Here is a 25935-nt window from a genome sequence, read left to right on the forward strand (position 1 = left end):
TTTGACTTTCTCCGACCACAGCTTCCACTTCCAGAGGGAAGTGGGTCGTAAACAGCGTTGCCTTTAGTTACCGAACAGTTCAGAAGAAGAGGTTCGTAAAATAGTTCAAAACGGAGGTTCAAGAAGAGGTCGCCTGGAGGGGAGTCTGGTCCTGCTTCCTCTCCGCTTTGAAGTCCTTGGGTTAGAACAATATTTTTCTGTTGATTACCATACATGAAAGAAAACAGAACACCTTCATTTTGCTTCCCCCCCTACACAGTGGAGTTTTACAAGCCTTACTCCTGGCAAAGACAGCTTTTGCTTCTCACCGGGCCCTCGATGTAACACAAAGTTTTTGTGATAATTTAAAAACAATAATTCTAATATGCATAAATAGATGTTTTTTTGTGAGTAATTGACACGGGGCTTATTTAGGCAAAATAATTATTCCTTTAAGGGTAACTGCTAATATAGTCTTGAAAATATACAAACAATATGTAAAAATAAACCCACACTGTCTTGCTTTTAATGAAAAATACAAGTACATAATAGCTTGTTTTAATAAAGTTACAAGTACCTGCACCAATACATAGTTTTTTGATAATGTGATGGCAGTTCAGTTTTTTCAAATGTGACAAACTGTAAAAAAAAAAATGTATGCTGTGTTTTGGTTTGTTCAGTATTAAAAGCAATTTAAAAAGTATGCCAATTACGTCATGAAATGAACAATGGCCCTTTTGCATAACTGGCAATTTTAGTGGGATTTTTTAAATTTAAAAACCTGTCATTGCTCAAAAAATAATAATGAATCAAAACCAATGTTGTTATGAAATACTGATGTATTGAGAGCTTTGAATACTTCACATCAAGTTTTAAAATATTTTTTGGGAAAAATATAGCATTTTGTGTTTGCTATAAAAAAAGTTTTCTAAGACAAAAAGGGCATAAAAATGTTTTTAAAAAAACAAAAAATATATTAAAAATATAAAAATGTATAGTCAACGGATAGATCTGATGTAGATCAAGAGATTTATGGGTTGAAAAGTAAAACAATAAAAAATAATGCCTGTCCTATTGAATGAGCGGGGCCCTTTTAGATCTCTGGGAATTTTCTTTTTTTTAAACTCATTGCTCAATAAATAATAATCAATATCAATGTTGTTGTAAATGTTCGACTTATTCAAGGCTCTAATTACTTCACATAAAATATTGAACATTATGAGGGTTAAAATTGTGCATATTTTGTGTTTTTGGCACAAAAAACAGGGTTTTCTTGGGCTCAGAACATAAACAAATGTAAACTTTCTGTAAAATGTTTTTAAAAAACATAAAAAACATAAAAATTTATAATCGACGGATAGATCTGAAGTACATCTAGAGATTTTTAGGGTTGAAAGTAAAACAATAAAAAATAATGCCTGTCCTATTTTATGAGCGGTGCCCTTTTGGATCTCTGGGAATTTTCTTTTTTTTTTAACTCATTGCTCAATAAATAATAATTAATCAATATCAATGTTATTATAAATGTTCGACTCTAATTACTTCACATGAAGTATTCCACTTTGAAAAGTTTTGGGGTTAAAATCTTGCATATTTTGTGTTTTTGCCACAAAAAACAGGGGTTTTTTTTGGGAAAAAAGGGCATAGAACATAAACAAATGTAAACTTTCTGTCTACAGATCTGAAGTTTAACTAGGAATTTAAGCGTTAAAAAAAAAAATATATATATATATAAAAATATATAAATGACTTATTTTGACTATTTAATGACTTAGAGCCAGACAGATCATTAATACAATCAATATATTGTATTTGTTTTGAAAAGGTAAAATATCAAAATGGCCCCCCGCATAATTTCGATTTTTAATTTTTTTTTTTTAGTGATACCTAGTAAAAAGTGCCAGCAGCACCAGTATAAACATAAATGGTGTATCCTCTTGCACAGCGAAGAAGAACGAACATTAATAAATTATAATAAAACGACTATCTATATATAAATAAGTGATGCTACATGTTAGCCTACGAAGATGTCCTCGTGCGCGCGCAAAGAAGGCGTGGCCACGCTGCGGCAGGGACGCGCCTGATTGGATGTTTGACTCTGCGTGTTTTCCGCATGGCAACGCTACCTTCGCGCCACAAGAAAAACATAAAAAAGGTAGACGGGGGAAGAAGCACTGCGAGCAGGCCGGCGTGGACCGGAATTTACGACACCTGGCTGCTCGTCACGCAACGTGGACGCCGGTGGGCTTGACAGGTCAGGACTTTAGTCGCCGTTTGACGAAGCGTCCTGTCTGTAGTGTGTGAATGAATGAGAGTGTGGCGTGTACGTCGTGTTGTGTTTATGTGAGCATGGGGCGGTGCCTGTCTTCCACACGCACACACACGCACGCTGTAATATTTACATCAGCATTTATCATGACTACTAATGAAGATTGAAGATGCCCGTGATGTACGTAAACGCACCACTGACATGCAGATGTTTGGATTCTCACATAACCTTCATGATGATGCAGACTTTAACATTAACATTGATGCTTAATAAATACTGTAGTCTGTTTATTGACTAACATAAATAGCTAAATTAAATCAGTAGCAGATGGTACTATTATAATAAACTAATATTACAGCTACATGTTGGTGTCCATTTCTGGCGAAGTTGAGTTTGGTTGAGTAAGATTTAGGCGTTTTCTTGTTAATACACAACCAATTTTATTTGCATTTATTCCCAAATAAACATTTTAATGTTTTAATTAAATGGAATCAGCACTAAAAGCCACCCTCGCAAAATGTGTGTCCTATTATGATTTATTTTATTTATTCATTATTTTTAGAAATGCAAAAACGCTGATTAAAAAAAAATAATGACAGAAATATTATTGTGATTCTCAGTAATGACACACTCAGAGAAGTTTTTTTCATTTAATTTGCAAAGTTTTGTTTGTTTGTCTGACACGGAATTACCATACCATACCAACTTTATTTATAAAGCCCTTTAAAAACAACCGCAGTTGAAGAACAAAGGGCTGTACACCACAAAGAAATACAGGCAAAGCACAGACTTAAAAATAACATTTAAAACAGAAGTAAAATACACATTGAAAAAGCAAATACAAATTATCCTAAGAACAATTTGTTAGATAAAAAGCAGTTAAAAACAGTTAAAAACAGTTTAAAATCTCATGCTGGGTTAAAAAAAATATGCAAAAAAGACACATTTCCACAAGATAATAGCAAAGTTGGCGTATGAGTCAAAGCTTCAGTTATTTTTAAATATTAATATTATTGTTATTGTTATTATTATTATTGTTATTATAATTAGTAGTAGTAGTAGCACGGTAATGTTTTGCTTCATTTCAAAAATACAGTTTGCCATTTTTTAAATAATTGGTACATAGTATGAGACAGTATAAATATAATTTTTTCATTTATTATATGAGTTAGTTATTGAGTTTATTTAATTTCTTAATTTCTGTAATAATTCTGCATAATTTTTTTTTAACAGTTCTGCAAAGTGTTTTTTTTACCCCATTTTTTGTAGCAAAATAAGGAAACACAAATATTAGAAACTGCTCTCAGTATGAGGCAGCAAAGTCACCCCAGCAAAATCTGTATCTTATTATGATAATAGCAATATTACATCACATTTATCAAAGGATGCTGATTTCATACATTTACAGATATAATTATTGTAATTCTCACTTTTGACACTGTCAGATAATTTTCTTTAATTGAATTTTATTTGCAATTATTGTTTTGTTAGAAACAGAATTGTGCAAAAAACACAAACAGAATTGTGCAAAAAACACTATTCCACAAGATTATAGCAAAGTTGAAATATGTGTAAAATCTCCAGTGATGCTTTATTATCATTATTATTATTGTTATTAGTAGAAGTAGTAGTAGTGCACTCCTCTCTCACCACATTGCACTTCAAATATTGTGGCTTCACCACATTACAGATTTGTTTTGGATATTAAAAAAAAAAAATGTTAGCATATTCTAGAATTTCTGTTGTCCTAAATTGAGCATAACAACGTCTGAAAAAACTACAATTATCAATTTCACACGAGTATTGGCCTCTAGATGCGTCCAAACCATAACGTGTTGTTTAGTATCATGGCCACTGATTGGCTCAGCCTCAGCCAGCACTACTATATTGGATTAAAGGCATGTTAGGGTGACTGTATGGGTGTTATTTCATGTCTAGAGGGCTATAATAATATTAAAAACGTTTTTACAAAATTATAAACATTTGTATGCTCTAGCTATAAAAAGATTTGCTTTATAATGAATCATTTCTACTTTGCTGAATTTTATGTACCACAGTCAGGCCTGGAACCAATTAACAGTGATAAACGGAGGTTTACAATATTTCAAACCTACAGTTTACCATTCATTTAAATAAATGGAACATAATAATATGAAACAGTATAGTTAATATTTTCATGTATTCCTTTTTATTTTTTATTTATGAATTAATTAATGATATCATTTTATTTCCTAATTTCTGTAATAATAATGACTGATATTGAAATATTAAAACAACATTTCTGAAAAGTGTTTACCCTTATCTCATGTAGCAAACTAAGGAAATTTAAATATTACGAAGTGCTGTCAGTATTTATTAGTCCAGTTCAATGCCATTGAGAGCCACAACTAATATAATATACATTTGGAAAATTAGCATCATCGCATTTGTAGTCAATGATCGTTCAGGTGTACCTAATATTGTGGCCATATTTGTATGTTTTCGACAAGCAAATTGGGGTGGAAAGCTCGACATGCTTCACATAAGCGTTGTAATATTCTTTGTCTAAATCGATTCTTCTCTCCAAATTCATCTCCGTATATGCCGGCACTCAGAGCGTGTCGCCATGACAGCAGAGGAGTCCATCAACATCAAGGAGGCGGAGGTGGTCAAGCTGGTCCTCGACTTCCTCAGCTCCAGGAAGCTGCACATCAGCATGCTGGCCTTGGAGAAGGAGAGCGGCGTCATCAACGGGCTCTACTCTGATGACATGCTCTTCCTCAGGTACGAACAGAGTGGATTGCAACTGGGCCGTCCTAATTATCCGTTTGCCACTCCCCTGACAGGCAACTCATTCTGGATGGTCAGTGGGAGGAAGTGATGCAGTTCATTCAGCCTCTAGAAGGGCTGGACACGTTTGACAAGAAAAGGTGGGAGAAGTCGACATAACCCAGGTCAAGTTCCCGTCCACCGATGTTACTTAATGCCATGGTTTGTGCTCGCAGATTTCGCTACATCATTCTGAAGCAGAAGTTTCTCGAGGCGCTGTGTGTAAATAACGCCATGTCTGCAGCCGAAGACCCTCAAAATGTATGTTTTTACACACACAACTGCTGCAGAGATATAAGTAGAGGTGGGAATCTTTGGGCAGCTCACGTTTTTGATTACGATTCAGGAGCAATGTTCCCTCTAATTGTTCATGAGTGTGAGCAAACGCAAAAACTCCCTGAGCATTCAGTGGAGCACTTGTGAGCAACATTAGATGTGCACACTAAGGCCACACCACTATGGCCACACCAGTCCCAAAGCCGACTTAATAGCAAGTTAAGTGTTTTATTTTAATAATCAAATAAACAAATTTTTTCTAATATAAGTGATTTGGCCCACTTAAATGAATATAACAAATACAAACGTACAATGTTGTTTTTCATGAGCTGTGTGCTATAGTGTTTTATGTCTACACTGCAAAAAGTCAGTGTTCAAAAACAAGAATAAAAAATACAAAAATTAGGGGTATTTTATTTGAACTAAGCAAAATGATCTGCCAATGGAACAAGAAAATTTGGCTTGTCAAGACTTTCCAAAACAAGTAAAATTAGCTAACCTCAATGAACCCAAAAATACCTTAACATTAATGTAAGTATATTCTCACTAATAACAACTGTACTACTATATGAGTACGTATGTTCTATTTTTTCATTGAATATATAACAGCAAAGTCCATTTGGCTTTCATCTGTTTTAATATGAGACACAATTGTGTCAAAGTCATGAATTTTATTTTCATGCTTGAAATAAGAAATGATTACTTTAAAAAGTAGTTATATACTTGTTAGTGTTGATGACACAGCTTTGCAACAGTTGATATTCTAGTTTCAAGCATGTTTTACTCAATATAGGTCATAAAATCTCAGCAACAAGCTGTAATATCTTACTGAGATCATTTAGGACCAAAACCCTTAAAACAAGTAAAACACTCCAACATAAAATCTGCTTAGTGAGAAGAATTATCTTATCAGACAGAAAATAAGCAAATATCACCCTTATTTGAGATATTTCATCTTACTTAGATTTCAGTTTTTGCAGTGTAGGTGGGGGCCCAGCTTTGGAAATAATTTGTACTCCTTTCAGAGATCACATTTAATTCTGCTTAATATATCATTTTATTAGCATTTCTGTAATCTAGTAACAGCATTCCATGATTAATATTCATACGACAAATTAACATTCCTAATAAATGACAATATAATAAGCACATCTGTTTGGGGAGGCACAGTGTAACGACCTTGAATTGACACTTTGTGTGATGTTGGAGTACCAACACGCCGGACTGTAGTCAGCTGGAGGCGTGTCTTAATGAAATTAAACAATGGATGTCCGCTAACTTTTTGCAACTCAACGCTAAGAAAACGGAAATGCTGATTATCGGTCCTGCTAGACACCAACATCTATTTAATAATACCACCTTAACATTTGACAACCAAACAATTAAACAAGGAGACTCGGTAAAGAATCTGGGTATTATCTTCGACCCAACTCTCTCGTTTGAGTCACACATTAAGAGTGTTACTAAAACGGCCTTCTTTCATCTCCGTAATATCGCTAAAATTCGTTCCATCTTGTCCACTAGCGACGCTGAGATCATTATTCATGCGTTCGTTACGTCTCGTCTCGATTACTGTAACGTTTTATTTTCGGGCCTCCCTATGTCTAGCATTAAAAGATTACAGTTGGTACAAAATGCGGCTGCAAGGCTTCTGACAAAAACAAGAAAGTTTGATCATATTACGCCTATACTGGCTCACTTGCACTGGCTTCCTGTGCACTTAAGATGCGACTTTAAGGTTTTACTACTTACGTATAAAATATTACACGGTTTAGCTCCAGCCTATCTCGCCGATTGTATTGTACCATATGTCCCGACAAGAAATCTGCGTTCAAAGAACTCCGGCTTATTAGTGATTCCCAGAGCCAAAAAAAAGTCTGCGGGCTATAGAGCGTTTTCTATTCGGGCTCCAGTACTCTGGAATGCCCTCCCGGTAACAGTTAGAGATGCTACCTCAGTAGAAGCATTTAAGTCCCATCTTAAAACTCATTTGTATAATCTAGCCTTTAAATAGACCCCCCCTTTTTTAGACCAGTTGATCTGCCGTTTCTTTTCTTCTCTCCTCTTCTCCCCTGTCCCTTGCGAGGGGGAGTTGCATAGGTCCGGTGGCCATGGATGAAGTGCTGGCTGTCCAGAGTCGGGACCCCGGGTGGACCACTAGCCTGTGCATCGGTTGGGGACATCTCTGCGCTGCTGACCCGTCTCCGCTCGGGATGGTTTCCTGTTGGCCCCGCTGTGGACTGGACTCCCGCTGATGTGTTGGATCCACTGTGGACTGGACTTTCACAATGTTATGTCAGACCCACTCGACATCCGTTGCTTCCGGTCTCCCCTAGAGGGGGGGGTTACCCACATATGCGGTCCTCTCCAAGGTTTCTCATAGTCATTCACCGACGTCCCACTGGGGTGAGTTTTTCCTTGCCCGTATGTGGGCTCTGTACCGAGGATGTCGTTGTGGCTTGTACAGCCCTTTGAGACACTTGTGATTTAGGGCTATATAAATAAACATTGATTGATTGATTGATTGATTGAGTTATCCAACTTTTTGTGTGACCATAAATGCATCACTGGTGCAAGTGAGAGAGAGAGTGAGAGAGAGAATGGCTGCTGTCATATGACAGATGACAAAGAGTTGGTTTAAGCCTGGTTTGTACGGCAGACAATGACCTGTTTTGCTAGATAGAAGTTTTTTATAATTTAACAGTGTTGACGAACATTGTTTTCTCTGTTGTAGCCGCTTGCCGTCACCTCTTACTCACAGTTGCGTTGCAAAATCATACAGAACAAATTGTTATCTGTTTATTTTGTTTATAGTTCAGATGGGATTTGATTCTGTGCACAACATAAATTTGCTGTGCGCAGAAGGCGTGTGTGCAATGCGCAGGCGCGCACCTTAGAGCATTCTTTTTCAACCACTGTGCCGCGGCACACTAGTGTGCCGTGCGATATTGTCTGGTGTGCCAATGAAGGCAATGAAGCATAGGGGATGTCTATGTAAAACGACAGTAAAACTGAACTGGCTACAAAGTAAACAAAAACAAAATGTTGGACGACAGCAAAAACTTGCAGCGTGTGGAGCGGAGATGGCGTCCACAAAGTACATCCGTACATGACATGGCAAGCAACAATGTCCACACAAAAAAAGATAGCAACAACTTAAATTCTTCGCACCTGCTAAAACAAAGCAGGTGCGGGGAATAGCGCTCACAGGAAGACATGAAGCTGCTACAGGAAAACACCAAAATAAGGGCACAAGACGAGAACTAAAGCACTACACACAGGAAAACACCAACAAACTCAAAATAAGGCACAAGGAGGACCTGGTGGAGTTTCATTTTTTAACGTTTGTGCTGGTGGTGTGCCTCTGGATTTTTAAATGGAAAAAAATGTGCCTTGCCTCAAAAAAGGTTGAAAAACACCGCCTTAGAGGGAACGTTGTTCAGGAGCTACGATTCGATTAAAAATCGATTATTGATGCATCTTTAATGTGTATATACTGATGCAGTTTTACATTCCTTTTCGTTTCACTAAATAAGCGTTTATCACTTGCAACTTTTGAAAACAGGGCATTTGTAAAAAGAAAGATTGTCAAATTAATGGAAATGTGTGCAAAACTGGACCATTAGAGCCCCAACATAAAGGAGCTGGTCAGATCTCTCGTTGAAGTGGCTCACTGCAGTCAGCCAAATTTTAGAACTGTCTGCATGACTTTATTTACTATAAATAAATTGATTATTTATTTTATAATCGTCCATGTCCGGATTGCGATGCATCTAAAAATCGATTATTTCCCCCACCTCTAGAGATAAGCATTCATACTAATGTTTTAACAATGAACTGGACCCCTATTTATATTTATGTAGTACAATGGTACCTCAACTTAAGAGCATTTTGATATAACAGCTGTGTCTCAACTAACTGTCATGCTTGGGATGGATGCAAGTAGTGACAATTAGAAGATTTGATGAATTCTGCTCCGATACCAAATAACTATTAGGTAGGGGTGTAACGGTACGTGTATTTGTATTGAACCGTTTCGGTACGGGGGTTCCGGATCGGTTCGGAGGTGTACCGAACGAGTTTCCACACGGACATATTAAGTAGCGTAACGCACGTTGTGTAAACAATGCACACCGAGGCACAAGACACGGCATGCTAGCAGCTAACGGGCTACGATATACTGACCATACGTCCTCTTTTCACCGGACATCTCCTCTTTTGCGAAACTGTCAGGGCGTAGTTTCTTAAATGCCTCAAATGTCCGGCATTTTGAGTTAGGGTTGCGTGTATTTTCAATGTACGTTCAGAGTTAAGAAGGTGTTAAAAACAAAACAAATTGCGTGCGCAGCAGCATTCGTGAGGGAGGGGCAGAGACAGAGAGAGCGAGAGAGTTATGATAAACGCGCATGCGTCGCCAGGCTCTGCTTTTTATCCATAGATTTATCAGATTTAATTTTTTATTATCTATAGCAGGGGTGTCAAAAGTGTGCCTCGGAGGCCATTTGTGGCCCACAGCTAATGTTTTAAAGGCCCACGGCACATTCTACAAATACTATTAAAATAAACAAAAAAGTGAAATAAAAAAGCTTAAAGGTTAAATGTAATTTACAAAAAGTTGCAATGTTGACTAATAAAACAAAGCAGTTTTTTTTTCTTTCAAACTGTCATTGCTCAAAACATAATAATGAATCAAAATCAATGTTATTGTGAATTATTGACCTATCCAAGGTTCCGATTACTTCACATCAAATATTCCACTAAGAAAAATATTTTTGGTGGAAGATTTTGCAAATTTGGTAAATAAATAACCCAAAAACGTATATTTAGTTGTTTTCTTACTGTACCAAAAATGAACCGAACCGTGACCTCTAAACCGAGGTACGTACCGAACCGAAATTTTTGTGTACCGTTACACCCCTACTATTAGGTCTTCTTCACAAGCCAAACCAGTTTTTGTACAAAAGACCCATTGCTCTCCTCCCATGTCCAGCTGGAGTTCACCATGCAGGAGGCCGTCAAGTGCCTCCACAATCTGGAGGAGTTCTGCCCCTCCAAGGAGGACTACAGCAAGCTCTGTCTCCTCCTAACGCTGCCTCGCCTCACCCACCACGCCGAGTTCAAGGACTGGAACCCGAGCACGGCGCGTGTCCACTGCTTCGAGGAGGCCTGCGTCATGGTGGCCGAGTTCATCCCGGCTGACAGGAAGCTGAGCGAGGCGGGCTTCCGGGCGAGCGGGAACCGCCTCTTCCAGCTGCTCATTAAAGGGATCCTGTATGAGTGCTGTGTGGAGTTCTGTCAGGTGAGGTCTTCACCCCCTCCCTCGAGAGTCAACCCTTTTCTGTATACACCGTATCTACGTAAAAGTAGTGATGTTCCGATCAATTTTCTATGCTTCTGAATACCGATCATCCATTAGTGATATCGGCCGATACCAATACCGATACTAATCACATGAATTAACTGTACATTTTTAAAATATATTTAATTTGAATGCTATTGACATTTTAAATATCAACACAATATTGAAACTAGTTCCTCATTCTTTTTTTTAATATCAACTTTAACGTAATAACTAAACAAATGCAAAAACTACAAAACCCAAAACCATTGAAGTTGGCACGTTTTGTAATTAGTAAATAAAAACAGAATACAATGATTGTGGTTTTCTGAAGTGTTCCTGAGCCCATGTGGTGATATCCTTTACACACCGATGTCGCTTTTTGATGCAATACCGCCTGAGGGATCGAAGGTCCGTAATATCATCGCTTATGTGCAGTGATTTCTCCAGATTCTCTGAACCTTTAGATGACATTACGGACCGTAGATGGTGAAATCCCTAAATTCCTTGCAATAGCTCGTTGGGAAATGTTGTTCTTAAACTGTTTGACAATTTGCTCACGCATTTTTTCACTTAGTGGTGACCCTCGCCCCATCCTCGTTTGCTAATGACTGAACATTTCATGGAAGCTGCTTTTATCCCCAATCATGGCACCCACCTGTTCCCAATTAGCCTGTTCACCTGTAGGATGTTCCAAATAAGTGTTTGATGAGCATTCTTCAACTTTTTCAGTCTTTTTTGCCACTTGTGCCAGCTTTTTTTGAAACATGTTGCAGGCATCAAATGAGTTAATATTTGCAAAAAATAACAAAGATTTCCAGTTCGAACGTTAAGTATCTTGTCTTTGCAGTCTTTTCAATTGACTATAGGTTGAAAAGGATTTGCAAATCATTGTGTTTTGTTTTTATTTACGATTTACACAACGTGTCAACTTCACTGGTTTTGGGTTTTGCTACGGTCACGAACACGCATCCCTGCGGTAGTTGTGACCTCAAGATGCGGAAGACAAGAAGCGGCATGCAGGTAAGAGTCTTTTTTTAATTGTCACTATATCAGAGCAAGCTGGCATATAAAGACGCCTGATTGGCAACCACAAACAGGTATGCTCAGGAAGAGTGACAAATAAGAGCACTGACAAGGAAGTGAATACAGAAAATAAGGAAACACGAATAAGGTTAGATCTGTCTCACAGCGACTCATTTAAACCCTATGGTTATTTTCCCTCAAAGTCCTCCTGTTTCATGGACTTTATTCCTTGACTTTGTGAACATTAACAAAATAATATTTTGAGGAAATGAAAATATTGGTCTGATCACTCTGTCGATCATACACTAACAGTACCCTTAATATTGACACCACCTATTTCGAATCGCCTTCCTCTTTTTTTTCCTCTTCCTCCTCTTATGTCATGTGCTGACTGCGACAATTGTTGTTGTATTATCCTCTCTCTACATTCTATTTAATCTACTTGTTATTTAACTGTTAATATATGCCTAAACTTTACTAAGCACTTATTTGCTAGTGTTGTTTCCAGCTAGGTTAGCTTAGCTAGTAGCATGGTTTTCTCTCGGTGTGTAACATTTTTAGCCTCGCCCTCCAGTGATAATAATACTTGATAATGATGCTTAAGATACTAAAAAAAAATTCATTTATTTGCCGTAATGGAGGTGATTGTTTTTTAGTTTAGTGGAGCGGCTCCACAGAATTAGCTGCTAGCCACTTGTCAGCCGGAGAGGATCAGCGTTTGTGATCAACATTAAAAGACATTAATCGGCAATGGCCGATCACAGAGTTTGTCACGAAAATCGTCAAATACCGATTGTTGGTTGATCGATCGGCACATCCCTAAGTAAAAGTACTAAGACACGGTGTGAAAACAGATGAAAATATGACCATCACAGTCTTGGTCTTGTTTTCTGCAGAGCAAAGCAACCGGAGAGGAGATCACAGAAGGCGAGGTTTTGCTCGGTGTAGACCTGCTCTGCGGAAACGGTTGCGACGAACTGGATCTGTCGCTGCTGTCCTGGCTGCAGAACCTTTCCCCGGGTGCCTTTTCATGCGCCTTTCAGCAACAGACCCTCAACATCCACGTGGACCGCCTGGTGAAGCCCAGCAAGGCGGGCCACGCCGATCTCCTCACTCCGCTCATCAACCGTCTCTCCCCCTGCCCGACCTCACCTTTCCGCCAGCGGCCTCACTCAGCCGACACCTACATGTCCAGGTCTTTGAACCCGGCTCTGGACGGGCTGTCCCACGGCTTAGCGGCCCAGGACAAGAGAGGAACGGAGGCCGCCGTGAAATCTGCTCTCAGTCGTAGCCTGGTGGAGAACAATGTTCATCAGCTGGACGACTCACCCGAGAGGTCAATGTTATCATTTATAATCGACAACACATCAATTATCCACGGAGTAATGAAAGTTAAGATGAACTTACATATGGTTTTCTTTCTTGGCTGTCAGAAAGCACCCACGGGGACTGGAAGGTCCCAAGACCACACGCACACCTCTGACTCCTGGGAGAGACGGTGGAACGGCTTCGTGCACAGAGACACTTGAGGTAACAACGAGAACGTTCTTATTTGAATGAGCTTTACAAATAACCCGATGGGCCTAAAGTTCAGTTTTCGACAAACCTAACATGCATTTTTTTGGAATATGGGGCTATTCAGGTTCAGTTCAAAACCTGGTAGACAAACATTTTTGCAGGAAATTCCTAAAAACACTAGAGTGCTCCTGTTTTATAGAGGACCTTGGACCACTGGAAACACATTGGCAGATCCTTGCATTGACTTTTTAACCTTGCTAGCAAACATAGAACACTGGGGTCCAAACATGTGATTTACCTAACTGAGGCGTTCCTCAAGGCACCCCTTTCAGTTCTCTCCTTTTTGGCAGTTACGCATTTACTGTTGTTGCGTGATTTATGTAACTAAAATGTTGATGTAGCTTGTTTACTTCAGATGCAGTCAGTAGTCATTTGTTCAACGTCTTTAGTCATACTAGTGGTGTTCCTCAAGGTTCTGTTTTAGGTCTTCTCTTTTTCATTATTTGGGCTATTCAAGTGGTGGCCTGTGAATTCAGTTAAAAAAACTCACATTTTTGCTGGCGGTCTTAAAAACAACACAGCAATCCTGTAACTCTGACAAAATAAATACACCAGTATCATATGTCTACTGGTTCTCCGGACTAATAGTGAAGGGAGAGGTCCGGCCTTCAGTCCTTAGCTTTCTGTATATGTGGCCACCAAAACATTTTAGTTGAATACCTCTACTCTACATAATGTAGCTCGACATTCAAACCCCCAACCTCCTTAGCTAAGTTAGGCGCGCTAACCAACCTATTATTAGTGATACCAGTGTTTCCAATGCATTAATTGTATTGTATAACATGATGCAGGTGTGATTTATATTGAGAAGAATATGTGCAAGTTTGCGCAGCATGCTTTTATATATCGGAAATTTTCTGTACGTACGTGCATTCTGACGCTTGTGCTCACGTTGTGTTTTAAGTTCAGTCCCACGCACAGTTGTATAAATGAGGCCCCTGGTCTGCCAGAGAATACAAGGACGTAGCAGCAAGAGTCAGTGTTCAACTTAGCACCTTAATTGCCATATTTAGTGAGTATTCCAACCCCTCTAAATTGTTGATGGGCACCAAAACCCGTAAGTGGTATCAGACTTAAAAAGAGAAGCGCCTGATTTAGGTGCTAATTGAATACAGTCACAGCTACCTGCAAAAATTGCTTGGCGGTGATATTGTGCATGTAACATCCAATGTAGCATCCCGACAGAAGCACACAGTCTGACGCTCTTTTTAAACTTTATTGCCGACCTTAACACACCAATAGCAACCCTCAGAACAGTGCTAGGCTTGCGAGAAGCCGCAACAACAACACAGCACAATGATGGTTAAGGCGAGCAAGGTTGCATTCATGTAACCCTGGAATTATGAGCACCACTATTACAACAGTATTACACAGTCTCTATGTTCTGTATTGCTGTAATAATTATGGCAATTTGTTGTGGATTGTTTACTTATTTTTTTATGTATTACTTAGTTATCATTTAATTTATATAATTTATGTATTTCAATTATTAGTCTTGTCACAAAATCATATAAGAATAAAAAGTTTTTTTTTGCATATTTTCCATTTTTTAAGTACTGGTTCTGGCAATGTTTTTTTTTCCAGTTGTAAAAGCTGTAAAGTACAGTAGGGAATGGATTCATATGGACCCATACCAGGGGGGATTATTTGTGAGAGGAGGGGGGTATTCATTTTGCAATGCAGTCTGCTGAAAATGATGGAAAGTGCCTCTCTACATAGCAACTGATGCTGTGGTCAAAGTTGGAATTGCCACAAAGTACATTTTAAGATAGTCAACACTCTACTGCCATCTATCAGCTAAAGTCGATAGTGCACTCCTCCCAATTCGTCACGTTTCATGTGTCAGGTAAACCGCAATGATCGTGGCCATATGAATCCCCCTCCTACTGTACCGTATTGGTCAAAATGTAAAAATTACTCATCCCTAATCTAGGTACTAGGGGTGCAACGTTAAATGTATCGTATTCTGGTTTTCCAAGCGAAGATCTTGATATGCAGGGCACCTCCACAAGCCGGGGGAAAGTGCATTATCACCGGCGTGAATTGTGAGGTGTGGAAGCGTGCGGGAAATCCTGGAAACACACTTATATTGTTCTATATTGTTCCCCTTACCAGGTAAATACATAAACCAAGGGTTTCCCAAATTGTTTGCAGACCATTGCTTTTTTTTTGTATGAGCTTGTGGTACATTGCAGAAATAAAATAAACAACAAAATAAATCTCAAATTGAAAAATAGAGCAAAAAGCCATGTTATACCAAAAAAACCTAAAATGTAGCTGGTAATTAAAATTGACACAAGGATTTGTCATTAAATAAAAAATACATGCACATATGTCACGGACAATTATGCAAATTAGAGACTCCCCACCACCACAAACAGTTTGCAGTCCTATGAGTGCATGATTATCTGCTACTATCTTTGTTGATTTTGATTAATTTAATGATTGTGCACAAGTTTGTTAAATTTACAAGCGTATTTGGGTAATATCGTTAAAAAAAAATTGATAGCGGTCTTAGTGATCTGCTATCTGCAGACAATCCTTGACAATTTTCATAAAACTGGAGGGTCAAGGAATACCCCATAAACTTTGGGTGGGCAGATTTGGACGTTTTTATTCATATTGTTTGGAATATTATGCAGACCTTGGAATAAGTAAAAAAAAGAAACTCCACACAAAGTGTCCGAATAGTTGCACTTGCACGTTATGGTTTGACGAGAAGATGAAGAGCGTCGCAGGTAAATAGGGGCTCTCACCTTTGGCTGCTTAAGCCAGATTGTTTTTATCAAGACTGTAAAAACAAATAGCTAAGGTTGTACGAGGCAAAGTCCCCCTGGAAGTCATTACTTCACATGTAAGAGATTTGGAATTGATTCCCCATGAACTCCCGAAGCACCTCATCTCCATAGCGCCCCCGCTTCATAAATCCCTCGGCACTGTCCAGGCGACACTTGAGCCCTGCACGTGAAAGTGGCGGAGGTCATGGCAAGAGAAGGCAGATCATCCCGTTTGATTTGCAGTGACACCCAAGATGGCCGAGTGCCTCCATCATCACTCATCTTTATGCACGCCAGCTTCCATCTAATGGAGCAACGCGTCTTCATATTGGATGTCTGCTGATGCGAGAGTCAGACTGTACACTGCTCCTCGGGTATGATGATGTCCCTGAAAACTTTTTTTTATGGCATGGATGATGTCGCATAAGGCCTTGAGCGCTGAAGAGTTTGCGAGCGTGCGGGGGGGACGAACTATGCCAAAGTACCGCATTGCATTGAAAGCGTCTAATTCAGTTCTTCACCGTGTTTTGTTTGTGTTTACGTTCCAGCGGCGGGACTCCACGGAGCACATGCAGGAGTATTACAGGCAGCGTCTGCGTGTGCAGCAGCATCTGGAGCAGAAGCAGCAGCAGAGGCAGCTTTACCAGCAGATGCTGCTTGAGGGAGGAGTAAAACCGCAAGATGGAGCCCAAAACAACCTGACAGAGACCTTCCTCACTCGGTAAGGAATGGAGGTTTGGGATGATGACAACTATATGGGCGATATTGCAATATCGTGATCTATATTGTGACCCGGAAATATAAAGGATAATAGAATTAAAAAGCTCTTAATTTAGCTGATAACATATGCGGTAACATATTGCGTCATATCCGTTTGTATTATTTTCTCAAAACTATTTGTTAGTCTACTGTTAATCGTTAATTTCTGTTGTAACATGGTTCTAACTACACTTATGTTAAAATGTAATAAGCACTTATTCCTCTTTTTTTTTGGATACATTAGTTTTGGCTGATACTACACATTTTGTTATCGATCCAATACCAAGTAGTTACAGGGGGCGGTATTGGTCATACCAATGCTGATACTTTAAAACAGGGGTGGGCAATTAATTTTTACCGGGGGCCGCATGAGCTACCCGAGCACTGCTGGAGGGCCACATCGACAATATTTCAATTAAATTTTGCTCAATAATATTTTTGATATATACCGTAAGATAAATACTACTAATAATAATAATAATAATAATTAATAATAATAGTAATACTTCAACATAGTGTGTGTAACAGCATTCCATGACTAATATAAATAAATTAACATTAATAATAAATGACAGTAAAATAAGCACACGTATGACTGAGGAGTCATAGTGTAACTTTGTGTGGTGTTTTAGTTGTCCGACTTTTTGTGTGGCCGTAAACGCACCAGTGGTTTAGTATGCGTGTTGGTGACAGATGAGAAGTTGGTTTTGGCCTGGTTTGTACGGCAGAAAATGACTAGTTTTTCGAGATAGAATTGTTTTACTCATGTTTTTGGTGTGGTTATGTCCGAATATAAACAGTTTTGCTCAATAAAGTGATCGATATAATTCCTGTCCTCGAAGCATCTCGATAGACGTTACAATAATTGAACGGTGTTCAATTGAACGGTGTTGACGAACACCGTTAAAGCCGCTTGTTGTCACTCAAAGTTGCATTGCATAATTACATAGAATAAATATGTTTATTTTGTTTAGAATTCAGATGGGATTTGATTTGGTGCGCGGCATATATTTGCTGCGCGCAGCAGACGCTTGAGCAGTGCGCATTTGCGCAGGCACGCACCTTAGAGGGGACGTTACTTTGCAGTCCCTGTCTTTTTGAAAACACGCCATTCGTCATCAACTTTTCTCTTTTTAGCGTTGTGGGTGTAAACCGTGCATCACTTGTCGCTGCATGTGCACCTTCACTCGCAGGTTACACACGGACACACGCCCATAAATAATACTTTTCAAAATAAAAGCAGCACAGTTGTATTGCGCGCACGACATAGATGTTTTTTCAACTTTATTTTGTAATTTGTGATTGCAGCTGTTCACATTCACACACAATCACGCACACGCATACGTCCACACGGAAGTAATACAAATAACGATTTTCAAAACAAAAGCAGCACCGTTGTATTGCACACTCGACATAGATACTTTTTAAAATGTATTTTGTAATTTATAATTGGCCTCACGCGGGCCGGACAGGGACGCACAAAGGGCCGGATGCGGCCCGCGGGCCGCAGAATGCCCAGGTCTGCTTTAAAATGTCAAAATCCTTGAAAGATTACATTTTGATCACAGTTATAATCAGACAAAAACACAGGATTATGGTGTAATAATATGAAGATTATTTTTTTCAACCCACTTTATGCATATATTACATAACTCCATTTCTACTGCGTCTTCTCCCCGTCTTCTTTGTTGTAGTTTTTAGCGCTTCCATATGGAGTCTACTGACAGATTAAATTCTAACTATACGCTACTTTGTATTAAAAATGGCAACAGCGAAGGATGCATGTGCATGTACAAGCCAGTCTGCCCCTCAATAACAGGATAAAGAAAAAGAAGGAACTTAAAAGACTACAGCGTCAGACTACAATGGCGGACTAGCGCAAAGCTCTTCGGGTAAACTTATACTATATATGGAGATATTCGCTGATGTCACACTTTGGAAAAACATCCCACTGAGGGCAAATTCCAAACGGCCTATTTGGAAGAAGTATGACGGATGGCAAAATTATTGTATGAATATCTCTGCAATGCCTCCACAATTTGATAAACAATTTTCTGGACTTATGCAGATCCCGAATACACAAAAGCAGGTACCAATTCTTAAGAAAGGTTTTTTTTTTGCACAAAAGGGTCTCCTTTCTAAAGTATCTTGTCACTGACACAGCTAGAATGTGTCATCAACATGCATTGATGTGCCTATATTGCACAACCCTAATGATAGCCAATCACAATCTAATGAGATCACAGCAAAAGCTGCAAAAATAATGGTCAGTTTTTGACTGTACTGTCAGAGATATTAATGTAAAAATAAGTTTATTATTGTTGGACTTTGCTGTGGTGAAGACTTACAATGCATTATGCTGAGAGCTGTTTCATATATTATGGTTACCTTTTCTAACTAAAAAAACAGCAACTTAATGCAGTGCAGTTACATATATTTGGCATTTACTTTGGGCAATACTCTACTTAATAGTTATTAGAGACATTATGTTCGACACACATCTTGTGGGAAAAACACTGCCTTAAAAAAATTGGTCCATGCTGCCCCCTTGTGGTTAAATAATTTGGTCCTGACTGCTTAATTTGTGTTTTAAAAAAAAAAATGTATGTCCTCTATTTGGAAAATGGTATAGATCCAGATACAAATTTTTTCTCCCACATCAGTAATAATTGTTTTTATTATACAGATGATCATTATAATAGCAACATTACATGCGATAACAAATTGTCAATTATTCATTTTAATAGCAGAAGCTTGTATGCAAACTACAACAACATAAAGAACTTTTTGGAACACCTCAACGAACCATTCAAAGTGATTGCTGTTACAGAAACATGGATTGATGATAAAAAAGGAATAGATTTTGATCTGGAGGGATATGAACTAAACTACATCAACAGAACCAACAAAAATGGAGGAGTAGCTGTGTACGTGATGAAGAACCTGAACTACAAAGTGGTAAAAAACATGTCATTTGCTATAGATAATATCTTAGAATGTATAACCATTGAAATATGTCAGGAAAAAAGAAAAAACATTTTCATCAGTTGTATATATAGATCACCTAAGTCAAGTATAGAAACATTTGAAGAATGGATCAAGGCTACTTACATGGATAATGGTCAAAGAATAATGTTCTTATGTGGTGACTTTAATATTGACTTATTGAACCCTAACAAGCAAAAGTTTATTGATGACTTCATTGATACAATGTACAGCATCAGTTTATATCCAAAAATCACAAAGCCAAGTAGAATCACAGCACACTGTGCCACGCTTATTGATAATATTTTTACCAATGAGTTTGACAATAACACTACAAGTGGTCTACTTATAACCGACGTTAGTGATCATCTGCCAGTTTTTACAATATATGATGGACACTACAAGAAGAAAATGGAAGACAAAAGGACATTTCGAAGACTGTGCACAGAGAAGAGGATGACTGCTTTCAAAATTGAGCTACAAAAGCAAGATTGGGACAATGTGTACAATGAAAAAGAGGTTGATGAAGCATATGAACATTTCTTAAACAAGTTCATAATACTTTATGACAAACATTGTCCATGGATACAACTTAGTAATAAACAGAGAAAGAATAATCAACCATGGATGACAAAAGGATTAAAAAATGCTTGTAAGAAGAAGAATACACTATATAGAGAATTTATAGCACAAAGAACTATAGAGGCAGAAATTAAGTACAAAAAGTATAAAAACAAGTTAACAGAAATACTACGATCATGTAGAAAATAATATTACAGTGAATTATTGGACAGGAACAAAAATAATATGAGAGCAACATGGGGCATCCTCAATAGCATTATTAAAAATGGCACAAAGAGGGACTACCCTCAATACTTTTTAGACGGAAATAAAAACAATGACAACATAAAGGAAATAGTTGAAAGCTTCAATAATTATTTTGTAAATATTGGACCAAAATTGGAAGAAAGGATTCCAGACCCAGTTCCAATTGAGGACTATAATGATACCATAGAGCGAAATCCCAACTCCATGTTCCTCAGTAATGTGACACAGGAGGAAATAGTTACAATCGTGAAAAAATGTAAATCTAAGACTTCAACTGATTGTAATGGAATTGATATGGAAACGATAAAAAAGGTTATAGAAGAGATCTCAGGACCATTAATGTATATTAGTAACCTATCATTTCAAGCAGGTACATTCCCAAACAAAATGAAAATAGCTAAAGTTGCACCAATTTATAAGACTGGAGATAAACATCAATTTACAAATTATAGACCTGTTTCTTTACTTCCACAATTTTCTAAAATCATTGAAAAACTGTTTAATAACAGATTAGAGAGTTTCATAAATAAAAATAGAATACTCGAAGAGAACCAATATGGATACAGAGCTAATGTCTCAACTTCAATGGCTTTAATTGAAATTACAGAAGAAATTACCAATGCAATAGACAGTAAAAAATGTGCAGCAGCAGTTTTTATGGATCTAACTAAAGCATTTGACACAATTAATCAAAAAACTAGAACGATATGGCATCAGAGGGTTAGTCTTAAACTGGATAAGAAGTTATCTAACGAACAGGAAACAATACGTGAAGCTCGGCGAACACATGTCTACAACGCTAAATATATCCTGTGGTGTACCTCAGGGATCAATATTAGGACCTAAATTATTCAATCTCTATATAAATGACATTTGTAAAGTTACAAAAGATTTAAAGTTAGTATTATTTGCGGATGATACAACAGCGTTTTGTTCAGGAGAGAACACACAGGAGATAATACAAATAATAACAGAAGAAATTAACAAATTAAAAAGATGGTTTGACAAAACCGACTATCGTTGAATCTTAGTAAAACTAAAATAATGCTATTTGGTAATAGTAGAAGAGAAAGTCAAACACAAATACAAATAGACGGAATAGAAATTGAAAGAGTAAATGAAACCAAATTTCTAGGTATAATGATTGATGATAAATTGAACTGGAAATCTCACGTAAAAAATATACAACATAAAGTAGCAAGAAACACGTCAATAATGAATAAAGCAAAACATGTTCTAGACAAAAAATCACTTCATAGTCTATACTGCTCACTAGTGTTACCATATCTGAGCTACTGTGTAGAAATATGGGGAAATAATTACAAAAGTACACTTCATTCATTAACGGTGTTACAAAAAAGATCAGTTAGAATAATACATAATGTTGGATATAGAGAACATACAAATCCTTTATTTATTGAATCAAAGATACTGAAATTCCACGACATAGTGAATTTGCAAACAGCTAAAATGATGCACAAAGCAAACTATAACCTGCTACCCAAGAATATACAACAATTCTTCTCAACAAAAGAGGAGAAATATAATCTTAGAGAAAAATGTAATTTAAAACATTTGTACGCACGTACAACACTTAAGACCTTCAGTATATCAGTATGTGGAATTAAATTATGGAATGGATTAAGCAAAGCAATCAAACAATGTACTAATATGATCCACTTCAAGAAACTCTTCAAACTTAAAGTGTTTACAAAGTACAAAGAAGAAGAACCATGACAAACATTTTCAATTTATTTCATCCATTCATTCATTCATTCTTAAAGTAATCTTACTTATCTCATCATATGAAATATGACTTTCTTCACCAATTATTATTATTAAATTCTTACTATTATTTATTTATTTATTTTTATTGTGATTACCTATGGAGTTTATTGTGAATAAATTGAGAACAGGAAGTGAATAAAAAAGTTTCAGCAACTGTTATGTAAAGAAAAGGGGTAGGATTAAATAAGCTCTGCTTCTTCCTACTCCTTTTCGAACATGTTGAAAAGAGAAACTGGAAATTGTGATGTATCATGTTGTATGCTTGCATGTTCGAAATAAACTCAAACTCTCTAACTCTCTTTATGTTTCTAAACAGGCATCATCACTAGCACAGTAAATAAGCTTAGCTGCCGATCAAGGTTTTAATCATTTAATTTTTATTTTTTTTATTCATTTATTTCAGGCAATGACATAAAAAAGTACAAATTAGACAACATATAATAATATTAATTAATATAATGCAAAATGTAATGTACAATATGTAAGCATGATGATCCAATTTTGCCTTAAAGGGACTGAGAAGAAGATAATTTATTTAATCCCACCCCCAGTTCTCCATTCAGTGATTAATACAGTGAGCTTCACTGTTACTTTGTTTAATTATTATAATACAAATGTCGTAACATGGTGGCATTACCACAGGTAACAATAATTATTACACTGTAACAATAATTTGTGTCAACAATGTAGGAAGAATGAACATACCAACAATGGTAATAGACACAATACCAACAATGGTAATAGACAACATAGCAATAATGGTAAGGAAACATTGAGCACATGTTAACACTTTGAGACAGAGTACAACAGCAAGTCAAATTAATGACCCTCATCTCTATATTTGAACCAGACCCGATGTTTGTATAATAGTTTAAATCGATTAATAGTTTGGCATTGCTTGTGTTGTAAGTCCAGTTTGTTCCAGAGTTTTACTCCACATATATTACAGACACACAAAAACATTTACGAGTGGTTTGAGCTCTCTGCAATGAGAAATATCCAAAGCCTCTCAAGTTATGAGCCTGCACTCGTCTTATAAAAAAACGTTGTAGATTAGGCGGAAATAATTTGTTAAGTGCTTTATATAAGATTATTGATATATTATATTTAACAACTTTGAGTTGCATAAACAGATTATGAGTATGTTCTAAAAAACCAACGTTGTGAATGATCTGCCCTGCTCTTTTCTGTAATATGATCAGAGGATTAGTTGTGTTGTGGTAAGTATTCCCCCATACTTCGACACAATATGTAAGGTATGGGAGTACCAAGGTGCAGTATAGAGTACTGAGTGCATTTTCATTAAGGTATAGTTTTGCTTTGTTTACAATTGACAGGCTTTTGGAGATTGTTGTTTGATTGTGTCTGACATGAGGTTTCCATGATAGTTTACTATTAATTATTACTCCCAAAAATGTATTGTCATTTACGATTTCAATTTGGGTACCATCAATACTTATTTTCTGTTCAGACATTATATTGTGATTTCCAAACATCACTAATTTAGTTTTATTTATATTCAAGGATAATATATTTGTGTCTATCCATTTAAAAAAAAATTACGTTTAGTTCTATGTTTACTGTATTTATGAGCTCATTATAGACATCACTACTGTAGAATATATTTGTGTTGTCTGCAAATAGTATACATTTCAGTACTTTGGATGTATTAAGCATATCATTAATATACACATTAAACAGTTTTGGCTCCAGCATAAACCCTTGGGGGACACCACAAGCAATGCCAAGAGTATCTGATAAATATTGACCCATTTTTACAAACTGTACCCTCCCTGTTAAATAACTTTTTATCCAGTCTCCAGCCAGCCTCCTAATTCCATATATTTCCGTTTTATCTAGTGGGATTGAATGATTAATGGTATTAAAGGCTTTTTTTAGATCAATAAAGATAGCAACTGCATATTTTCTATGCTCCAGTGCATTAGTAATTTCTTCAATAGTTTCAGTTATCACCATTGAGGTTGTTCTTTTGGACCTAAAGCCATACTGACTGTCATTGATTATATGATGTTTCTCAAGAAACGTTTCAAGTCGAGAATTAAATAGTTCCTCTAAAATTTTTGAGAACTGAGGCAAAAGATAAATTGGTCTGTAATTGGTAAAGGCGTGTTTGCTGTCACTTTTGAAGAGCGGAGTTACCTTAGAGATTTTAATTTTACTTGGAAAGCGGTCAGTCTGGAATGACAGGTTAGATGTATAATCATCAGTGTTTATTTTTAACTAAATGCAATTGCATTCTTTTTGGAACATGATACATAATTTATTAGCAAACGAGAAGCACAATGGTTAAGCATGTCACAAAAAAAGTGATCCTGTCCTCTGTCCAGATCCATCCAGAAACTGGAGGAGATGAATGTTGGCATCGATGAGGTGACACAGCAGTGGAATGGACTGGCAGGTGAAACCACAGACCCAGAGGTGATGCACAGGCCAAAGCCAGGAGGTGTAAACAGCACGTTAGGCAATGGTCATCATGGCCTGCAACACCCCAGTGAGCCTCCAGTTCTTGCAAGGTAACGAATGGTAGTTTGCCCGAACAGAATGCACTCATGGAAATAATCTTTAGAAAAAGACATGCCGCCTTAAAATTAATGTGTTTGTGTCTTTGTGCACGCAGTGCGGAGAAGACTGTAGGGCCTGTACAAGATGATTCCAGCAGCCATGCGACACGTTGCACAGCACAGCAGGTAGTCAGAAAAGCAGATTCTAGCTGCTTCCTGCTAGAAATCATACTACTAAAGATTTGTTCTTTGCAGCCAGGAAAGTCCAAAACCCAGTTTGTTAAAGTGAACCAGCTGGAAGACACGCAGGCAGTACGATCTGTAGCCTTCCATCCCTCTGGGTCACTTTATGCCGTTGGTTCCAACTCTAAAATTCTGAGAGTTTGTGCCTATCCTGACGTACTGACAACCAGGTGTTTGAACCGTCACATATTAATGATAGCATGAAGTTCAACTAACACCTTTTTGGATGTCTTGCCTGCAGAGCCTCTAACATCCATTTTGTTGTGGTTTAGCACTTGGGATGCAGTCAAGCAGCCGGCTGTGCGCTTCAGGAGGAACAAACACCACAAAGGCTCTATCTACTGTGTCGCCTGGAGCCACTGTGGACAGCTGCTGGCCACCGGCTCCAATGACAAATATGTCAAAGTTCTGCCTTTTAATGCTGACAGCTGTAATGCAACAGGTAACGTTTAACAGTGACCCCAAACAGATCACCTTATTCAAAGCAGGATCAAGACTGTGTCATTGATGTGATTCAGGTCCCGATCTTGAGTTCAGCATGCATGACGGTACCATCAGGGACTTGGCTTTCATGGAGGGTCCCGAGAGTGGAGGGTCCATCTTGATTAGCGCCGGAGCTGGAGACTGCAACATCTACACCACTGACTGCCAGAGAGGCCAAGGCCTTCACGCCCTGAGTGGGCATACTGGTAACTTGACTATGTCTTGTGTTATATACAGTGCATCTGGGGTCCTGACAGATTGGTGCAAAAAGTAGTC

At 37.6% G+C, this 25935-nt stretch overlaps 1 protein-coding gene across 2 annotated transcripts in view; it reads left to right on the forward strand.

Moving 5' to 3' along the window:
• The first annotated feature begins 2075 nt into the window (after positions 1 to 2075).
• Positions 2076 to 25935, forward strand: part of LOC133635178 (WD repeat-containing protein 47-like) — a 49434-nt gene continuing 25574 nt past the window's right edge. For both annotated transcript variants that reach the window (XR_009822029.1, XM_062028058.1), the window contains exons 1-13: positions 2076 to 2233; positions 4843 to 5011; positions 5074 to 5157; positions 5233 to 5317; positions 10323 to 10631; positions 12593 to 13032; positions 13130 to 13226; positions 16600 to 16772; positions 24760 to 24945; positions 25050 to 25119; positions 25189 to 25346; positions 25449 to 25618; positions 25695 to 25865. Coding sequence is in view for 1 of the 2 variants with exons in the window: in XM_062028058.1 (XP_061884042.1) it covers positions 4854 to 5011; positions 5074 to 5157; positions 5233 to 5317; positions 10323 to 10631; positions 12593 to 13032; positions 13130 to 13226; positions 16600 to 16772; positions 24760 to 24945; positions 25050 to 25119; positions 25189 to 25346; positions 25449 to 25618; positions 25695 to 25865 (2101 nt within the window). In the remaining variant the exon portion in view is untranslated. The remainder of the gene's footprint in view (positions 2234 to 4842; positions 5012 to 5073; positions 5158 to 5232; positions 5318 to 10322; positions 10632 to 12592; positions 13033 to 13129; positions 13227 to 16599; positions 16773 to 24759; positions 24946 to 25049; positions 25120 to 25188; positions 25347 to 25448; positions 25619 to 25694; positions 25866 to 25935) is intronic.

The sequence above is a fragment of the Entelurus aequoreus genome, linkage group LG19 (assembly GCF_033978785.1).
Source record: "Entelurus aequoreus isolate RoL-2023_Sb linkage group LG19, RoL_Eaeq_v1.1, whole genome shotgun sequence".
NCBI classification, from domain to species: Eukaryota; Metazoa; Chordata; class Actinopteri; order Syngnathiformes; family Syngnathidae; genus Entelurus; species Entelurus aequoreus.